This window comes from Passer domesticus, chromosome 1, assembly GCF_036417665.1.
Source record: "Passer domesticus isolate bPasDom1 chromosome 1, bPasDom1.hap1, whole genome shotgun sequence".
NCBI lineage: Eukaryota > Metazoa > Chordata > Aves > Passeriformes > Passeridae > Passer > Passer domesticus.
Window position 1 is genome coordinate 52,131,462 of NC_087474.1, and position 20,462 is coordinate 52,151,923.

At 43.7% G+C, this 20,462-nt stretch overlaps 1 protein-coding gene and 2 long non-coding RNA genes across 11 annotated transcripts in view; 1 reads left to right on the top strand and 2 right to left on the bottom strand.

The window, feature by feature from the left end:
* LOC135300521 (uncharacterized) overlaps positions 1–10,148 on the bottom strand; it is a 23,567-nt gene extending 13,419 nt beyond the window's left edge. Inside the window, exons 1-2 of the long non-coding RNA XR_010362350.1 lie at positions 10,012–10,148; positions 95–270 (exon numbers count right to left, since the gene is read on the bottom strand). This is a non-coding gene — a long non-coding RNA (uncharacterized LOC135300521). The remainder of the gene's footprint in view (positions 1–94; positions 271–10,011) is intronic.
* Positions 1–16,768, top strand: part of GLI3 (GLI family zinc finger 3) — a 206,097-nt gene extending 189,329 nt beyond the window's left edge. For all 9 annotated transcript variants that reach the window (XM_064419962.1, XM_064419954.1, XM_064419979.1 and 6 more), the window contains 5 exons: positions 1,189–1,338; positions 1,916–2,080; positions 4,848–5,138; positions 8,336–8,663; positions 9,869–16,768. In XM_064419962.1, coding sequence (XP_064276032.1) covers positions 1,189–1,338; positions 1,916–2,080; positions 4,848–5,138; positions 8,336–8,663; positions 9,869–12,156 — 3,222 coding nt within the window. In that variant the 3' untranslated portion in view covers positions 12,157–16,768. The remainder of the gene's footprint in view (positions 1–1,188; positions 1,339–1,915; positions 2,081–4,847; positions 5,139–8,335; positions 8,664–9,868) is intronic.
* LOC135300527 (uncharacterized) lies at positions 10,854–20,309 on the bottom strand. The gene is made up of 2 exons (XR_010362352.1): positions 20,235–20,309; positions 10,854–11,034 (listed from the first exon to the last, which is right to left on the bottom strand). It is a non-coding gene; the product is annotated as an uncharacterized LOC135300527 (long non-coding RNA).
* Between the last annotated feature and the right edge of the window lie 153 nt (positions 20,310–20,462).

Here is a 20,462-nt window from a genome sequence, read left to right on the forward strand (position 1 = left end):
CTATACGGCTGGCATTTACTGTGGGCTCATTATGGAACAGATTTCATCCCGTTGCTGTCATCAAATAAAAACTGGAAAGATTTTTTGGTGGTACCTTAGTGGGAATAATGTCATTCGCTGAGTAATGCAGCCATCTAGTGGCACAATGACAGAAGTACGGCAGTGTGGAATGATTTCTCCGAGAGTCTGGGAGGATGAGTCGGGTAGCTCCTAGTGGAAAAAAGACTCTGAAAGTCCAGGTGTAGTTTTCTCTGCTTTTGTTTTCTAAAGCTGTGCAAAAAAATTAAAACAGTTAAACCTTTAAAAAAAAACAAACCAATTTTGAGGCTGGCTCTGCTTCACCTGTCTGTTTCCACTCAAACACAGAGAGAATTAAGTCCATTCCTAAATGCTTTTCTGAACTAGATATTAGTGAAAGAAAAAAAGCAAGCTAATTTTGTGGAAGAGTACAAGGTACACAGCCCAGCCCTGTCCTGCTTCTGGATACACTCACGTGGATGACACTGACCACAGAAAGACATGCCTATGAGTCAGCAGGGCTGGGGCAGCTGTCAGTCCCACACACATTCAGAAAAAGCCAGACTTGGCAATGGCAAAAACAGGCTTGATGTATGCTTCTGTACTCAGAGTTCACATGCACAGTGTATAGGGGTTTATTTCTGCTGCCACGATCTGTACATTTACTGAACCAAATACACTTATTGAAAGAAAATATGGGTAACAGGGAGTGAATTAAAATTTGGGGTGGAAACTTGGTTTAGCAGTTCTGTTGATTTTTCAGGTTGGAGGATGTGTTTCTGAAGGCCTGATTTTGTAAACCTCGTTTGTGTTGAGCAGCACTTAAGTAACGCTTCCCTGCTCTTCAAAAGCAATACCCAATGTGAATCACACAAGTGGAGCCGTGCATGAGATTATCCAGGATCCTTTTATCAGCTTGTATCCCTGAGGCCTGATCCAAAGCCTGTTGATCTCAGTACAAAAAAAAAATCATGGGCCTTAGTGGACTTCCAATAGGATCTATCATTTGAACCCTGTGGTCACTTGGAAGTGCAGATGATCTTACTCTTTTTGTACTGAAGGACCTGAATCACACCTGAATCTCTGGTGCTCTTCCTGTGCGAAGTTACAATAAGGCTGCAGCTGATGTTGTATTTCTGTTAAGCTGTGACCTCTGTTCTACCTGAACAGCATATCAACAATGACCACATACATGGTGAGAAGAAAGAGTTTGTGTGCCGATGGCTGGACTGTTCCCGGGAGCAGAAACCTTTCAAAGCCCAATACATGCTGGTGGTCCACATGAGGAGACATACAGGGGAAAAGCCACACAAATGCACTGTAAGTAAAGAGGCCTAAGCTTGAGGTTTAGTACAGGGAAGCTGGGGCTGTGCAGAGAACAAACAGAGCAGGACAAGTCCTGCATTCCCTGAGCTTGTTTTCAGACTCTTTTGGAGAAGAGGTGTGTCTGCTTTGTTATCCAGCACAACCAGATGACAAAAGCTTTAGGAGAGGGGATTCCCTGGATGATTTGGCCCACTTCCTCAAGTTTAAAGTACAAAGAAGCCCCAAAAGCCATTATTAAATATGGCTCGGTTTGCTTAATTATATAAAGACACTTTCTCTTACAGCGCTTGATATTACTGCTGGCCATCAGCCTCCTGATGGCTTTGCAATGTATTTCAGTCTTAGTCAAAGTAGATGAATACTGTGCTCTCCTGTAAGAGAAGATTTACATAATGCTGAAAGCATTTGAACTTGAGCTGTGGTGGAGTATGCTTGGATAAAATTAAAAGCAAAACTACATTGGATAAGGTTATGAAGGCTTGGTAAATTTCTAAACTTTTTAAAGTCCACTTTTGCTGTTTCCTGCAAGTCCAAAGATTAAAACTAAACCAGATTTATTTCTTGTCTGCAGTTTGAAGGTTGTACAAAGGCCTACTCCAGACTAGAAAACTTGAAAACGCACTTGAGATCTCACACTGGAGAGAAACCGTATGTGTGCGAACATGAAGGCTGCAACAAAGCTTTCTCCAATGCATCTGACAGGGCCAAGCACCAAAACAGGACTCATTCCAATGAGGTAAGTAAGAACAAAAGATTAATATAATTCATTGTTGAACAGACTTACAGTGTACATAGCAATGTATTACAGAGGACAGGTACAGCAACCCTCAGCAACCTGAAAGGAATGTAAGTTCTGGATGCCTCTTAGCAGCACAGTATGTCGTACAGACTTGGCATTTTATTACGTGTAGGAGAGTTTTGAATGAGGGAGTCTAATGGAAACACATGCATTTGCCAGGGACAGATCCTGTTTTCCCTCTAAAGCTGGGATCATTTTTCCCTCAGGAGCTGTAAGGGCTCATTGAGTGCCTGGGCTCATCCCCATGTCTGTGTTGGCACCAGGCATCTGCTGAGATGCAGCTTCCCCAGCATACTTTGGGGTGCTGCAGGCAGCCACAGTGTCCACATTTGAAATCATGGAGTGCTATTTAAGTTCTGAGTTATACCTTTTCCTTCTTCTTTGGCCTCTTCCACCCTTTCTTTCCATCCTGAACAGACCTCATGGACTAGGGATGGAGCAGAGGAAATACAACCTTTCTCAAGGAAACCAGATATGGCAGTCACAGCTGTTTCCAAAACTCTCAGTGTAACATCTCATTATTACTGTGTTTCCTGTTACTGCTGCCCCCTTTTTCAGGAAGCACACCATCTTCTTGCATTGACCATGTTTTATTGCCCCATTTCAAGTTGCACAGAGAGTCACATCATCTCAATCTCATATCTCAGAGTCCACTCTCTCCTCCTTGACATGTCCCTACACTCCTTCACCTCTAGCATAACCTGGAAGTACTGGAAGGGCAGGACATACCACAGCAGCTGTATCTATTTCCACACAGCTTGTATCTTTCTCTAGCTGGCAGTCAGGTCTGCACACAGGCAGATCTCCAGGGAGCATTCATCTTCTTCCAGTCCCCACCCTGCAGCATCTCTTCAGTCACAAAGGAAGAAAAGGCATTGCACATCTCTGAGTTTTCTCATTCCTGCTGTCTTGTGTTTTCAGCAGCCCAACTAATAATGGCACTGAAGCCCTGCAGCGATTTTGTGAATGGTCACCAAGACAGAAGGAAGTTCACCAAGTCCTGCCAATAGCTGACTGAGCTTTCTTTTTACATTCACTGTCAGAACCAACCTGTGTGCTGCCTGGTCGATGAGTTAGACCTTTTCACACTTAGCGATGTCACCTGCCCCATGTTAGTTTTGTGTCTAACAGTCAGTCAACCAGAGAAATTTTATGCTGCGCATGATTTCTGATAGATGTACCCACAGGGGCAAATGAAACATTTCCTTCACCACTACTTCACACCAAAACAGGCTGATGTCCCTAAGGAAACATGTACTGGTGGAGTGATGTGAATACAACGAAAAGCACAGACCAAATTCAGCATTTGCTTGCTGTGCCATTTTGGTTTTAAGTAGGTAACCTACAGAGAGCTTTAAAAGCAGCTGACATATCTTGATGACGATATATGCCTTACTCATGCAGAGGAGAGCTAAGTGACTTGTACTTCCATAGCAACCTGAGAAAACCTGCCTCAGTAGCTTAACATCATCTCTAAATTGCTAATTTTTGCTCCTATTCAAGTAAATGGGAGGGTTTTTTCCTCTGATGTCAGTGCAAGCAGCCTCAGGCCTTAGACAGCTATGACGAAGCTATATTTGTCAAAGGCTCCACAGTGCCATGTGTAAGCAGAGAGAGAATCCCTCTGAGAAACTCTGCATGAGGGTCTCTTTCTATTTCTTGAGGGCTGGTATAAAAAAAACCCTTTAAAATAGTAGTTTCTTGGAAACAATTCAGTAATGAAAGTGAGTGAATAATACTTTGGTTCCTGAGGCAATTAAAGGATTTAGGAAGTGCTCAGCTCTTCTTTCTAATCCCTTCATAATGCAAGAAAAAAGGCTTTGTTAATTTATAAGACAGTAAATTTACTTTATTCTACATTGCTTAGTGAACTATAGAAATCCACAGATAAAGAAAGTGGTTTTTCGATGAGTTATGCTAGTAGCGGTAATAATAGTACTAGTGCAATGTGAAAATGTTCATGGCACTGTATCTTATGCTTTGACATCATACTGGCGATCTGAAGGAGCCAGAAAAAAAATGCCTCCTCACTTAATTCTCTCTGAACAAATGGCCCAGCATCTTATGAAGGGGGTTGTTTCTCTCAGTGTCAAGTAGTACGTACCTACTGGGATACTGGGAAAGGGACAGGGCTGAAAATTAAAGCAGTCTTTATAAATTGCCATAGCTGAGTTGACTTTTCTGCTAAGGTAAGTGAAAGCTGTGCCAGTTGGTACCCCATGAGAGGCTGCCCTCAATCAACTGTGCAGCACTAATTACTACCTTCTGAACCAAGGAGAACTAATGGTTTTGTCTAGGTGCAGTCACAATTTGATAGGACAAGGGGTGATGGCTTTAAACTGGAAGAGGATCAATTTAGATTAGTTATAAGGAAGAAACGGGTTACTGTGAGGGTAATGATGCACTGGTAGAGGTTTCCCAGAGAAGCTGTGGGTGCTCCATGCCTGGAAGTTTTCAAGGTCAGGTTTGAATGTGGTTTTGACCAAGGAGTCCCTGCCCATATTGAGCGGGGAGTGGATAATTAGACAATCTTTAAGGTCCCTTCCAACCCAAACCATTCTATGATTCATTTGTAAAGCCCATAAATTAGGTAACAAATCCACTGTGAAAGCATGTAACTGTGACCCCAGCTGTGCTCCAAGGAGTTCTTCAGGAGTCCCACATGGAACAAAATCTGATATGGGTGGGTTTTGTGTCTTGACAGAAACCATATGTGTGCAAGATACCGGGCTGCACGAAGCGCTACACAGACCCCAGCTCTCTCCGGAAGCATGTGAAGACCGTGCATGGCCCAGAGGCACACGTCACCAAGAAGCAGCGGGGAGACATCCACCCAAGGCCTCCGCCACCAAGAGACCCAGGCAGCCACTCTCAGACCCGGTCACCAGGTCATCAGACTCAGGGTGCAATTGGTGAGCAGAAGGACCTCAACAACACTACCTCAAAGCGTGAAGAATGCCTCCAAGTGAAAGCGGTCAAGTCAGAAAAACCAATGGTATGCAATACACCGTTCCACTCCCTTTGTCCTGTTCTTCCTGCAACCAGTTAATAATCCCTTCATGAAATGCTCAAGTTTGTAAATTCTAGCTCACAAGGTTTGGTTTTTTGAGGTCGTCTTCTGTGTTTACATTGTAAAATGTTTTTAAAGCCTAAGAAGTAGCAAATAAAAAGATTACAAATGGTCTGTGCAATATAGAGTAAGTGCAGTGCTGGCAACTGCCACAATAATTGTTTCTCTTAAAAATCTCCATCTTCTGGAATAAGCATAGTATGAGAAAATCAGAGTTTTCATTAAAAAAAAGAAGAGTTTTTTTCCATTCTTCTGTTTCCAGAAGAAAGATGAATCTGAATCTTGCAGACTGAAAGCCAGAATAAGAAAAAAATAAAACCAAACCACAAGTCCAAATGACTAAAATGATGATATTGATGATGATCATTTTTGGAGAACCTGGGAAAGCAATCAGATTTTAGGGGCTTTTGGGTCATGGATCAAACTGAAGCAGGATGAATTGACTTTCTTAAACAGCAGATGGGCATCTTTTAATAACATCTCTGTTGTGATGTGACCTCTTATGTTTATCTGATACTTACTCAAGTTAACCTAGTGCAAGTTTAACTAAATCAAATTGAATTGACAGTCTGCAGATCTTTTCTCTGGTTTACCTCAACATATTGCATTAAACTGTTGAAAGGATTGTATTCCATTTTTTGAGACACTATCTTAAGTACAAAAGTTGTTTATATTTGCCTGAACTTCATGTGCCATCTGCCCTCTTCTAAGGGTTAATTCAAAGGCAGCCACCCCATCATCTTCCCCATCTGGGTCTATGATTCATCTGTATGCAGCCCTTGGGGACTACAAATATGAGCCCTCCAAATTCTGCTCATATTGTTAATCATGCTGCAATTCGAAGTGATTACTCACTGAAATATGAGTTACTGCTATGTTGTGCCTAAGGCTTATGCTCAAACTGTTCAGTATTAATACTCAATTCAAAACCTTTGAAGGGCTGAGAGTAAACTCCTGCTGAAGTCTAAAGAGGTCCTCTGCCGTCTTTGGTGATAACTGCCTTAGTTTACAAAGGAGCAAAATCGCTTTGGTTTTGCTAGGTAAACGTGTAGCATTATTGAGGTGTGTTGAGTGTAGTTTTAACAGGAAAATTTGTGAAAGAGGGGTACTAATGCCTATGGTTTATATAGTATTAAATATTTCTCACTCAAAATTATCTTTTAAAAATAAGTCTGTGTTTCTTGCTTTTCATTGCATGTATGAATTAAGGTATATTTTCTGGTTTTCAACTAATCCAATGTCTTTTCTGTCTAATGCTCTTAAATGTCTTATTCTAACTTCCTAAGGACAGTGGGTAATAAGGTGAGGGCATTTTAACTTTTCTGCTTTTTTTCTTTTTGCAACATTATATATGTTTTTATTTTGGTCTTCTGCTTGTTGTTCAGTCATTCCTTTATTTAGTAATGTGCAATCCATCAAGCGCATTCCCAGTTGTAATGTGTTGTGAACATTTTGCAACACTTGACATGTGAAAAGTCTGGCTTATATTGGTGAAATATCTTCACAAATGTCTTTGTACTTTCCCCTTTAGATGAGACATCCATTTTTTTCTGTATTCCACATGTAGAAATATATGTCCTGCATTATACAGTTCTTATTTCTGTGCCCTACCTCACTGTGATCTTGACATGTGCTACAAGAACAGGCTTCTGATCACTATTACTCTTCTTCCATATGGCATGGAGCTATTGTCCAGAAGCACAAACTTCCTTCCCTATAATAACTGTTATTTCTATTCTTGTCACTAAATCTGCTATGGCCAGGATTTGGAAATGAACTTGCTCAGTGTGGCCTCATAAATTCTAAGTATCATCATTCAAGTTAGAAATAATAAAATAGTTATTGAATCTCAAATGGACTCCTTAGGGGCATAGGAAACTACAGCAGTGCCATGAATCTGTGTCTTCATTCATTGATGTTTAAAGTGAGAGTTATCTCAGGCACTTCAGAAATTCTAGACAGCATTTTTCATTAAAATGTACATAAAGATCACAGAGTGGCAGGAAAAAAACCCCAAAAAACAAAACCACATCAGAAACCCTTAAATACTTACACGAAACTGTTCTTGTGAACAAAACGATACTGCATGCCCCACTGATTTGTGATCATACTGATAGAACCTTACACTGAGATATTAAGTCCAGAGACTTCTGTCTGTTGTCTTCTGTTTTGTCTCTCAGTTTGTTCATTTTCCCATTCTTTTGGGAGAACTTTATAAAAAGTCTGAAAAGTAAATCAAGCCTGTGTTTCCCCACAGCAAGAGTTCTGCTGGGAGAGCAGCAGGGAACACTCCCTGTTAAGAAAGAAAATTATTGTGGCATGTTTATATCCCTGCAGATTAGCAGTCTGTATTGTCTACTTAAATTCTTGCACTTAAAATCTTAAATTCTGATGAAACAAAGGATTTGATTTAATAGATCATCACCTTCTTGATTCAGGGCAGAGGTGGTATGAGTTAGGTATAAGAGGATGTAAAAGTTAGACCTGAGTGCTGCCAGGATGACAGGATGCTGATAATATGATACAGTATTTTTTGCACTGATGCTCTGTGCTTTTTTTATTACATGCCAATGTTTCAAGCCAACCACTGCTTGTAACAATGAGCCTTAAGCCTGGAAAATGCTTACATTCTTTAGCCACAAGTCTAATTAAAAAAACCCAAATTCCAATGTTGTTGGAGTCTTGTTTGTTTGTTTGTTTGTTTGCAAGCCTGGCAGTGTAAACTAATACCTTGTAACATGGCTGAATTCTGGTTCGGTTTTTCTGAGCTGCAGCTTCAGTTGGGAACAGCGCATAAGCAAAGTAGGGTGTCCATCCATATGTGCTCACAAATGGCTCAAAGTGATAGAAGTAACTCTGGGAATAACTCGGATAAAAGTCTTATGGAGGTATATTGTATACCATCAGCACCATGTGAAAGGCAATTTTAGTCTTGTGTTTTACAATGCCCTTCACTGCAGTTGAAGCCAATATCTAGAAAGCCTCCTTAAGAATGATCACTGTTGTCATTTAAGGCTGAGCTTTTCTATACCTGTATCTTTGGTTCCATTTAGCACAAATGTTCTGGTTAACATTGCTTGCTTAATCCTCACACTCTTTTGTCTCTGACTTCCCTCCAACAGACATCTCAGCCAAGCCCTGGTGGTCAGTCTACATGCAGCAGCGAACAGTCCCCCATCAGCAACTATTCCAACAATGGGATCGAGCTTACTCTGACCAGTGGTGGTAGTGTAGGAGACCTCAGTGTCATTGATGAAACCCCAATCATGGACTCTACCATTTCCACAGCCACCACAGCACTTGGCTTACAGGCCAGGAGGAACATGACAGGGACCAAATGGATGGAGCAAGTGAAATTAGAAAGGTTGAAACAAGTTAATGGAATGCTTCCAAGACTGAACCCCGTTCCACCTTCCAAAGCCCCAACCTTGCCGCCTCTCATAGGAAATGGTGAGATACACATAAGAGGAGTCATAACACTTTTTGTCCTTTATCTTGTTGCTTGCTAGCTTAATCTTGCAAGTCTTGCAGGAGTTGCACAGCTTAGGAAACTCAGCAGCTGTGAAATGGTTTGTAAATTGATCACTTTCTGTTTATTCCTTCTTTGCAAGTTCTTCTACCCAGCCTCTGAGAAGTCTGATAGTCCTGTGTTTTACAGAACAGGAGCTAGTGAGGGAGCCATGAATCACATTTTAAATATTCCCTGCTGTTAAATGTTTTGACCCAAGATCATCATAATTCTGTCTTGTTTTGAGACAAGGTAGAAGAAATAAATACCTGTGAGTTTACTGTATGGAAGTCTTTTTGTTGAGGCCTTTGCAAGGTAGCCTTTGCAGAGATATGGTGGGCTTCCCTTTAAATAACCTGTTCCTACATATAGAAGAAATCATATGTACAGATGCTGTGCTGCAGAGGGCAGATATCCATGAATGGGAGCAAGGCGAGGTTGAACTCTGAAGATCCCCAGTTGTTTTCCTCCAAAGAGCTGCTCATTGCCAAAATGAGCAATTTTGGCAATTGCTGCTCAATTGCTGCTGCCCCTACTTTGCCTACAGCATGCCTGTAGGTTTCTGGGCTCCACCCAGCAGTGACAGCCCAGGTTTTCTGAGACCCATTCAATCAAAAGAAACTATGTAAAATTAAGAAATGTATCCTGTTTACTTAAAACCAAACCAAAACAAAACAAGGAAACCAGCAAAGATGTTTTGCAGTTGTTAGGAGTTATTTCAAGAATATTTCAAGAAGTATTAGAAATGACCTTGAATAGCCTCCAATTTGTATATTTTGCCATTCCATGCAAATGCCTGTTCAATTATATTTTGCCTATAAAAAGCTCCCTTACGAATGTGTCCTCCTGGCACATCAGCCAGCATAGCTGTACTGCAGGCTGGAGTACTGCACCAGCTGATGACAGTTTGTGGCTATGGGCTATAAATTTTCTGCTGAGACTCACATTGAAATGCTACCCTTGAGTCTCTGAATTAGCTTTTAACCTAAGGACACAATTTTTAGCCCTACTTCTTGCAAGTAAGAGCCCTGCTATAATTGGCTGTGATGATGTTCTTCCTCTATACTCCGCTTACTTCTTTACTGTGTGCTTTCTGCACCAGTTTCTGGATAATACCTCTTTGTTTAACTGTGAATTTTACCCACAGGTACCCAGTCGAACAGCAGCTGCAGTGTTGGAGGATCCATGACTATTCTGCCAAACAGGAACGAGCTCTCAAGTACGGACATCACTGTGTTGAACATGCTGAACAGGAGGGACAGCAATACTAGCACAATCAGTTCAGCCTACCTGAGCAGCCGCAGGTCCTCTGGAATCTCACCTTGCTTCTCCAGCCGGAGGTCCAGCGATGCCTCCCAGGCAGAGGGAAGACCGCAGAACGTGAGCGTTGCAGACTCCTATGACCCTATCTCAACGGATGCCTCCCGGCGCTCCAGTGAAGCGAGCCAGTGTGATGACCTGCCAAGTCTTCTCAGCCTCACCCCAGCCCAGCAATACAGGCTGAAAGCTAAATATGCAGCAGCTACTGGTGGACCCCCACCAACTCCACTGCCTAACATGGAGAGGATGAGCCTCAAGACAAGGATGGCACTCTTAGGTGACTGCAGGGAGTCTGGAGTATCTCCACTGCCTCCAGTGAACATCCCTCGAAGATGTAGTGATGGTGGGGCAAATGGTTACAGCAGGAGGCATTTTCTGTCTCACGAAGCTTTAGGAAATGGGACAAGGAGAGCCAGTGATCCAGTGAGAATGGCCTCCGACAACCTCTCTGTCCCGAGAGTCCAGCGTTTCAACAGTCTTAATAGCTTTAACACTCCTGCTTTGCCTCCATCCATGGAAAAGCGCAACCTTGTTCTTCAGAACTACACCCGTTCTGAGGGTGGCGTCTTCCGCGGCTTCAGCTCCCCCTGTCCTCCAAGCATCAGCGAGAACGTCGCCCTGGAGGCTGCTACAATGGAAGCAGGTAGCAGTCTGAATGATGAGGATCTCCTGCCAGATGACGTGGTCCAGTATCTGAATTCCCAGAACCAGGGCGTGTACGACCATTTGTTGAACAATGTCCTAGATAGCAGCAAAATGCATCACAGCTCAGTTTCAGGAAACAACAATTCCAGCAACTTTGACCAAGCCCCTCCACCGAGCAGTCAGCAGGCAGGTCCCGAGGCAAATAAGAGTGACTTGCCCATTCAGTGGAATGAAGTAAGCTCAGGAAGTTCTGACTTATCTCCTTCAAAGCTGAAATGTGGTCAGCGGTCAGCAGTGCAGCAGGCTCGGGCCTTCAGACTGCACAACAATATGATGGTTCAGCAGAACCTGGAGAGAGGCAACATGGCCCAGCAGAATGGCTATCAGAACCTGATGGAGAACAACACTTCCTACAGTTTACAGCAAAATATGACTCTTAGCAGCGGAGCTGGGAATTCTTTCAACATGCAGTCAAACAAGCCTTACAGTGAAAGCATGGGCAGGCAAGCAATGATGTCTGGGGTGACAGACAATTCCTGTGGCATGGCAGTGCAAGGGCAGAAGCTGAGAATCAGCAACATGCCAGTGAATGGGAACCAGCAAAATTTCAGCCATCCCCTGGCATCCAGCGATCAGACCACCAGTATGGCAAATGGGATGCAGGACAGGAATATGATGGAACAGGAATATTTGCAAAGCCAGCCAGTCGGAGATGGTGTTCGTTACCAGGGAGTCAATCAATCTGGTCAAATGATGCTAGGGCAGCTTAGTCCTACCTCACAAGGCAGCCTGTATCAAGGTCCACAGAGTTTTCCACTGGTGTCTCACACCATTGGTAGCCAGCCTTCAGGTTTGTCAGTGGCCAAAACTTACCAGTCATGCTCTAATTACAGCAGCAATAGACGGCAAAACGCATTGAGAAACAACCTGTCCCAACAGCAAAGACACGTAGGTGATGGCAACCAGACGTACAGGGTAAACGCCATTAAGATGGAAATGCAAGGTCAATCACAGCAGTTCTGCTCTAACATGCAGAATTACTCTGGTCAGTTATATGACCAAACCATGGGCTTTAGCCACCAAGCTATGAAAACAGGTTCTTTCTTTGGTTCAGAAGCCAGCTGCCTGCTGCAGGGGACTGCAACTGAAAACTCATCTGAGCTTCTTTCCCCAGGGGCTAACCAAGTGTCAAGCACAGTTGACAACATTGACAACAATAGTCTAGAGGGTGTGCAGATAGATTTTGATGCTATCATAGATGATGGGGACCATGTCAGCTTAATTTCGGGAGCCCTGAGCCCAAGTATCATTCAAAATGTCTCCCGCAATTCCTCTCGCCTCACCACTCCCCAAACATCTCTTACATTCCCAGCTATGCCTGTAAGCACAACCAACATGGCTATTGGGGACATGAGCTCTTTGTTGACCTCGCTTGCAGAAGAAAGCAAGTTTCTTGCTGTTATGCAATAGACGTAAAAAACAAAAAACACTTAGGAGATAACAAATGGAAAAAAAGACTCATATTTTTTAGTTGTGTATGTATTTTAGCAATCTCATCTCACCTAAATGGGATGTGTTTCAAGTATATTCCTTTTATGGAATAAGGACTCTGAAAACCCTAAAGTGTTCTAGGGAGAAACTGTCTTCCATTTCAGTTTTGAATCAGTATTGCTATACCCATTCCTTCCCTTTATCTCTTTTCTCTCTCTCTCTCACGTCCTTTTCAAATGTCTGTATGCTTCTTTTATTTTTCTTTTGTTTTTTACCTGTAAACCAATGTAAACGTGTGAAGTGCATGTTGTGGGGGTATTTTTTGTTTTGTTTTGTTTTGGTTTGGTTTTTTTTGTAAAGAAAGGCCTGATAAAACGACAATTTTCTGTTACTCAAATGAAGCTAGACCTTGTAAAACTGTTGCAACTTTTTCTCTTGAACCTATAACCAGGCACAATGTGAAGTGAGCATACAGTGCTGAAATCCTCTCTGGATGCACATCTGGACACATCACACTGAGGTGGAAAACCAGCTTAGAAATGCACTGCCATGGTACCCCTGAGCTGCAGTTTCAGAGACATGGAGCACAAAAGGTTGGGAGGTTCAAGCAAATAAGAAATGTAAAAACCATCAGCCCTGTGATCTCTAGCAAAAGCTTAACATTGTTGTAAACACACACAGAGATAGCTGTCACTGCCTTGAATAACAGTACTGAGATTGTATCGTTTTCGACCTATTTCAGAGGAAGGAGAGGACCAGAAAGCTGTTCATAGTCCAGCTCTCATCTTTTGCAGTATTTGATATTCTGCTTTTCAGCCTTTTTTTTAAAATGACTGAATAGCAAAATTTTGGGTGTGTATAGTGACTTGGGTAGTCTACAGTCTTCTTATTGCATACCACATTTGTGGAGATACAGTCAGGGTCTTACGAAGTATTTCATACAATGAAATAACAAAATTACAGTATTTCATAGTGGAGAATTTTTTTTTGTTGTTGTTTTTTAATGCAAACTGTTGAGGTGTAACTTGCTGAGCCACTGGTTCTTATTTGCTGGAAGAGCTGTGTGTACATCCCCTTTAGCCCAGACAGCTCCATGGATACATAGAGCTTCAAAAACATCATGGGCATGTCACGTAAAAGAAGTAGAAAATGAATGGCTGGCCCAGTTCTCAGACTAGCCAAATAAATCAAAGCAGTTGCAAGCAATCTGATAATCTTAAATGTTTTTCCACTGTGTCCAGGCTTTACAAAATTAAATTAAAACTGCCATTAAAAATAGCAAAGAAACAAGGGGAACAGCAAGTATTCACAGATCACAGACTATTCTGATCTGGAATTATTATCAGGTCCAGCTCTTCAGTGAATGGCCTGTGTGAGGATCAAACCCACAACTTTGATGCTATTAGCACCATGCTCTAACCAACTGAGTTGTCTGGCAACTAATCAAAGCTCAGAAAGACCAACCCAGCTTCTTTCTCTCTCTCTTGGTGACACCATGTGCATTTAATTTCCAAGCAAACCAGTGGGTCAATGCCCAGGGTCAGTTATACTGGCAAAAAATTGAAACCAATGCACTGTGATCATTAAGCTGTGAGTACTGGTGGAGGTGAATGGCATTTTCTCTGCAAGCTCTGGCTTGTTTTTGGGTCTGCTGAGCTCCATGTCTGCATCCATGAGTACACAGTGCTCCTGAGTGAACAGGCTGCTGTGGGGAACAATCACAAGACCATGGTTTAAATTCACCCACTCCTAGAAGCTGCATGGAGTTCCAGCCCTTGAAGACTTCTCAGTTAAATCCCAATAGTAAAGTCCTACTACGGGATGTAGATTTTGCTGGCAATTACAGTCATGGATTTGATTGTCTGTAAGGAGCTGATTTTATAGTAGACATACAGCAACATGAGGGAGTGTAGTCAGTTTTGAAATACAGATAAACTTTAGCCCAGTAAAAATCAGAAGGTGATTTCTATAGGCTAGAAAACCATAGCATTTTTTTCAGTTGTAAAAGAAAAGGTGAAATACCAGCTGATTCAGGACATGGCGTTTGAGGAAATGTGGAGGAAATGAATCTCAGTGAAGCTGTCAGTTAACATTGATCTGTTAACAGCTGTTAGAGTCAGAGCATGAATGTATAAATCCGTAGGAAAACATCATAGGAATCTGGTGCAGGGGCCATATTTAAGTTTATCACAGTGTGTACCAAAAGATTTGCATGCAAGCTGGAATGTCAGAAACCAAGACAAATGTAAATATCCTACACCTTTTATCACAATCTGGTTCCTGTCTTTTTTTTTTATGTTTAGCCAGCATTTCTTTCTTACCCTGTCCCATGCACACACACTCATCCTGCACTTTTCCCTTTGACACTTCCCCTCCCAGCTTCCCTGCCCCTGACCAGCCATCACAGACTGCCTGCAGTGGTCCTTGGGCTGTGTGAGCAGCTGGGCACAGCTCACCATGGCAAATGACTGGATTGCTGTGGCAGTGGGAGGAAGCTGCTCCCTGTGTCCTGCAGAGACCTGCTGCCTGTACACAGCCATTGTCCCTGCTCTGCTGCTGGGACAAGAAGGGATGCATCCCACTGGGCAGGTCCCCAGGGGAAGGGATATTCCAAGAGCCATGCTGTGCATTGCAGTGCTGGGATACAGCTCACAGCCCTGCAGAGAAGCAGCATATAGGTATAAGGAAAAGCTGTTTCAGACAGCTCTCAGTAAGCAATCCTCACTGTTTATTAAAGCTATCAATTACATGTTTATAAACCATTTCAACAGGGAGACTTATGACCAGCCTGGGAGTAGGTGGCTTGGGAGAGAAGGCTTTTGTTGTAATGGAACCAATACATTAAAAAAACCCCAAACATTCCCCAACTATTTTTTAACTCAATTTTCCAGTTCATAATTGTATCTGCTGGTGCAATTGATGCTGGGAAGCTATTAACAGATGTGATCCATCAGAGCTTAGAAGGAGCCATTCGTATTGCTCCAGGCTAAAAGGGACTGTTTGAGTAGCCAATTTGCCTTCCTGGATTTGACAAACCTTCGTCACTCACTTAGCCTTGTCTTGGGCCAACAGTGTGTCTTGGCAGAAACCACGTGCTCAAGAAAGGATTCCCACTGGATTTGGCAAAGCTGAATAATCAGAGACTCCAGTGTGTCCTTGGGGAGTTTGTGCAAAGGATTTATTGTTTTCACCATTAAGTGTATGTGTCACTTATGTTCATGTATCACTTTTCAGTTTTTCATGTTTTCTCATGCTTTTCTGTTTTATACTAAAGAGCCTAGTTTTGGTACCTGTGAGGGTAGCAATACATCGTAGCCCAGCTGTCTTGGGTTTTGGTTCTGTTTTGATAAGGTAGACTGGTCTCTCTCAGCATGGCACTGTTACACTGGACGCCAGCTTTCACTTGTCAACCTCCTTCTCTACATGTGTCAGTCTGGAGAAAGTCCTGTCAACACTGGTGGGATGCGTTTACTAGCACCCCTCTACTCTTCCAGTTGCAGGGTTGCTTTTGTGTATGTGGCACATCAGTTGATTTTTGCATAACTGTTGGAAACCCACTGCTCACCCAAGAGTACAAGAAAATGCAAAAAATATAATGAATGTTCTATTTTTAAAGCATTGCAGCATAGGTCTAAATCACCATTTCTTGTAATGGCTCTTTGAGGGTCTTCCATGTGTGTTATTGGGCACATCAGTAACACTCAGCCTGCCTGAACATGTGTGTTTCTCCAGACAGTTTTACTTTCCATGAAGTGGAAGTTGCCAGTGGAGAGTTTATCTGTCAGCTACGTGCAGGTGAAGGAAAGGTGTGTTTGCAGGAAACTCAGTGTACCCCATGGGAGTACAATGGTCCCACGCATCCACACATGGCAGATGATGTTATTTCTCCTTGGGCAATGGCCCCAAATGGTACATGCATTAAGATGCTGGCTGACTGCTGACTTGCTGGCAGTGATTCCCCCTCCTCAGTGGGATGGCAGGTCAGCTCACCCATGCCTGTCCCGCCATGGCTTGTCTGCCTGGACAGCACTGTTCATATTCCCACAATGTATGTGCCTTATTTTGTGTTGACCCTGTGAAAGAGAGGGACCAGGATGTGTTGCCAGATTTTCCTGATGAGGTTGTACTTGCCATTGAGCTAATAGCACATACCACTGTTAATAGTGTCCAAAACATCTTGTAAACCTCTGGTATTCACGTGTTATTGTCCTTGGATTGGTGGAATGTCTCCTATGGAACAGTTACTGTTGTCAGTCCTGCAGATGTGTAAGATAAAAAAGTGTTGCTTTTTTAAAAATTTTAAAATTTTTTTTATAAAGCCTGTAATCCTTAAAAAAAAAAAAAAGAGAGAATGTGTAAATACATTTATGTATGGTAGGAATAGTGTTCAGTTGTAACAGACCTTAGTGGTCTTCATTTGATAAACCTGCAGTTATGATCTGATGTTTCTCAAGCCTTAGGTTGATCTGAAGGGTCTGTAGCACTGTGTACATATGAACTGTACTTCTGCTTTCAGAACCACTTAGCTTTTTTGTAACAAAGAAAAAATGTTTCTTACAATGTCAATAAAAACAAAAGCCTTTGTACTTAAGTTCTTAGCTTTCAGCTTCTGAAGTATCTCCTTGGGGGAGGGAGTTATTTTTTCATACATCTGAAAAGCCTGGTTGCAATCAGTGCTTGTATCGCTTCCACTCAGAGCTGCTTTCCTTTTTTTGCTTCCCAGCCTGTTGCTTCACTCCATTCACAGTTTAAATACAGATGGGAAAACAAAACAGGGTGTTTACCTCCTTGCTAAAGAAAGATGACTGACGAGTGTTGGGTGGAAAAATAAATGAAAATGCAGCATCACACCTATGAAGTGTTTGAAGGGAGGAGTAACCTGGTTACTCTGCTGCAGGAGCAGTTCAGAGGCCAAAGCCAAGCTGTGCTGAATTTTGGGCTGTTTTATGGGGGATGTGTTTCCATCCCTTGCTTGCCAAGGGTGTCTCACAATGGCTTGCCCACCCATGAAGAAGCATGGCAGGGAGGGAGGAAGAGAAGTTCCCCTGCCTGGGTTAATCTGTAGATGTTCACTCAGGTGGGTTACAGGGTGCAAACAGGATAACTGCAAAGCCAGTTATCATCAAAGCTGGACATATTTAATGAGTGCTTCTGTTGAGTACAGTTGTTACAGATGATGTCAATTTAGTGGTGGCAAACAGTACAGAAAACATAGCACTGCTTGGTCTAAAGGTGTCTGATCTGTTCTCATTTCAGATCAAACAAAGCCTTTTGTTTCCATTGCAGGTACCTTGGCAAGACACAGAGCACTCTGTTAGCTATCAGTGCTCAGCTTCTGAGTCCTCCTCAGCCAAAATAGCTGGGCCATTTCCCAGGTGGTGGAAGATAAATTTGCATTGTTATTTGCTTTTTTTGTGTGTGTGTGTGTGTGTCCTGTTTTGTTGTGTTTTGTTGTTCACCATTATTAAGTTTTTGTCATTTGGCACAGGCCTTAAGGTTTAGGAGGGACGAAGGGTAGAATGGAGAGCTAAAGCCTAAAACATGCCCAGCTGAGAAGCCAGTGAGGCAGGAGAGCCCTGGGAGTGACATGGTAGGGGTGAAGGAGACCCTGGACCCTGCAGTTTGAAAAGGAGGATGATGGTAGCCATGGTGCCTTAGCTTATATGCTGCAATCCAAAATTCTCCCAGAGGCTGGCAGTGCTTCAGCATCTGCTCACTTCGGGGGATGGGTGTGTGTGACAGTGGCTTCCCCACAACTTGGACCAATAGAAGGTCAGCAGCAGGGATGGAACAAGCCTCAGACAAAGACATGATGGACCAGCAGAGAAATGAGCAGGCCTGTGGGGACTGGGGAGTCAGCAGCAGGATCCATGCTGACAACAGATGATGGCTGTCAGGGGCTTAGAACTGATTGAGGCATTTCTGAGCCTTAGCAGCTGCCTGCAGGTAGTGGGAGGTGAGGAACTCCCACTTCTTACATGCTAATGCAGTGAAGTCCTGCACACAGGCGCGCGTGCAAGAGCATTGTGCTAAACAGTGTCATCAGCATTGCATGCCTGCTGCCATAAGGGAGCCCACACACCTGGGCTGACAGCCCCTCTCTCTGCTCTGTGCATGAAACTTGCACCCCTACCTCTACCTTTAACTGACCCCTGCATGCTCATCTTGCAGCTGTATCTCCTCCACCAGCTGGATCTACTTCAGGATGAATGTCAAGAGGGCAGGAGATGCTAAGGCGGCCCCTGTCCTGTTCAACACATTGGTGATCTGCTGTGTGCTGACCCCTGCAGTGCTAGGTCAGGCATCAAGGTTATAGCATTTCCAGAGCTGAGCAGTAAAGGGCTGGGGCTCCAGGTCATATTCCTGGTCCTCCAGCCTGACCTGGGATTGGGCTGATGAAAAGCTGTGTGTTCAAATCTGCAGCCAGAGACGGGAGGACCTCTGTTGCCATGTGGTAAAACTCAATATAATGCCAAGTTCTCAGGAAAACAAAAAATAGCAGGGCAGTCGTGGTTTGTACCATCCAAAATCAGCAGATGCTGTTGACCTTTAGTCTGTGCTTTAGTGCCAAGCCTGTAAATTAATTAATTTAATTCATTAAATTAGTTTCTTACTTCAGAAGGGCATGTACCCAAGATAGAATTGCAGTTTGCAAAGCCTGAAAAAATATAACAGAGATATCAATCAGCAAGGGAGGAGGAAACTACCCACAGTCCCCCAGTACCCTAAACAGGTGACATGACGTTACTACCCAAAGATGGGCAACCCAAAAATCACCAATAATGTTAAGATCTGTGGCCTGCCTTGGTTGGAGATGAAGCAGGGCAAGAGCAGGCAGTGTGGGCCCACAGTGCTGATGGAGTTACTGGGCTGGCTGGGTGTAAGCAATGGCATTCTAGGGCAGCCCAGTGTAATATTTTTCCTTTCCCAGCTTTTGTGGGCTTGACTGTGTAATCTTCAAGCTGCTTTTTCAAAGAGAGGGTAATGGGAAAGAGACGACTTGTTCTCTTCAGGCTGAAATACAAGCTATTTGTGTTAGGAACACGGCTTTGTTACATGATTAGTGCAATGGGAGCCCCTAGGCACCACTTCCCAGTACAAACAATTAGTATTAATAACTCATGTTAAAATTGCCTGCTACTTAATAACCTGGGCCTCTTTCCACCCTGAGAAGCACATAACTGCTTTGTGTTCCCACATCTCTGCCCGTCTTCCCTCACTGGCTTTGGACTCTCCCTGCTCATTTCCCAGGAAAAAAGGAGCAGGTTTGGGCAAGGAAGAAGGAAGAACTGATAGTGTTTAAGAGCATTCCCCTTAGCCCATGTCTGTGTACCTCCTTGCCTGCCCTCCCCATCATGGGGTCCTGCTCCTGCATCTGATGTGAAGCTGCTCATTGCTGCCATGCCTTGCAATCTTGGTCCCCTGTTTTCCCCCATGCTCTGGGGACGAGCTGACCTATTTCATGCCTCGCCAAGGAAGCAGCCGCCCTCCCTCCGAGCTGCCCCAGCTGGCTGAGACGTGATAGACCAACAACACTGTTACTCATGGGTGGGAGCCCCATGTGAGTCATGCTTCCCTTTGCCCCACACGCGGAGCGGCTGTGGCAGGAGACTGGGGAGCAGAGACCGGGACCGCGTCCCGCGCACGGCCACGCACAGCTGGGCCCAGGTGGGAGCAAGAGGCAGGGGATAGATCAGATGGTGATGAACCATACAGAGGACTGTTTCCCATCAGCTAACTGAGCTGCTCCAGCCTTTGCCAGCAGCACTAGGATGGCTGTCAGGTCTGCAAGGTGGTCTCTAAGCCACCCTGCTCTGCAGAAAAACATTACTAATATTCCCACGACTGGAGCAAGAGAGACGAGACAAATAATTTGGACAGCAACATGAAATAGTGGCAAAAATCTGGAAGACAGAGGAGCATAGAGGAAAAAAACAAGAGGGTGGAAAGCTCTATAATGACTGAGAGAGCCCCAGATGGATACAAACTGAGAAAAGGCCAGAGACAGAAATAGTAGCACTAATTAACTGAGCTGAACGACCCCACTCCTGCTGTACCTGAGCATCCTCCGCTGTCCTCAGAGCCCCGACGCTGCCAGCCCTGGGAGAGGAGGAGTGGGAGCAGGGAGCTGCTCAGACCTGGATGAACAGAAGCAATTAAGTTCCTATAGCAACGCTTAGTGAAAAATCCCAAAGCAGAGGCACCTATAGAGCTGGGTAGAAAAAGGGTTGTGGCTCCAGGAAGCATTCCCTGAGGGAGAGCCATGAGAAATATGTGCCTCCCCA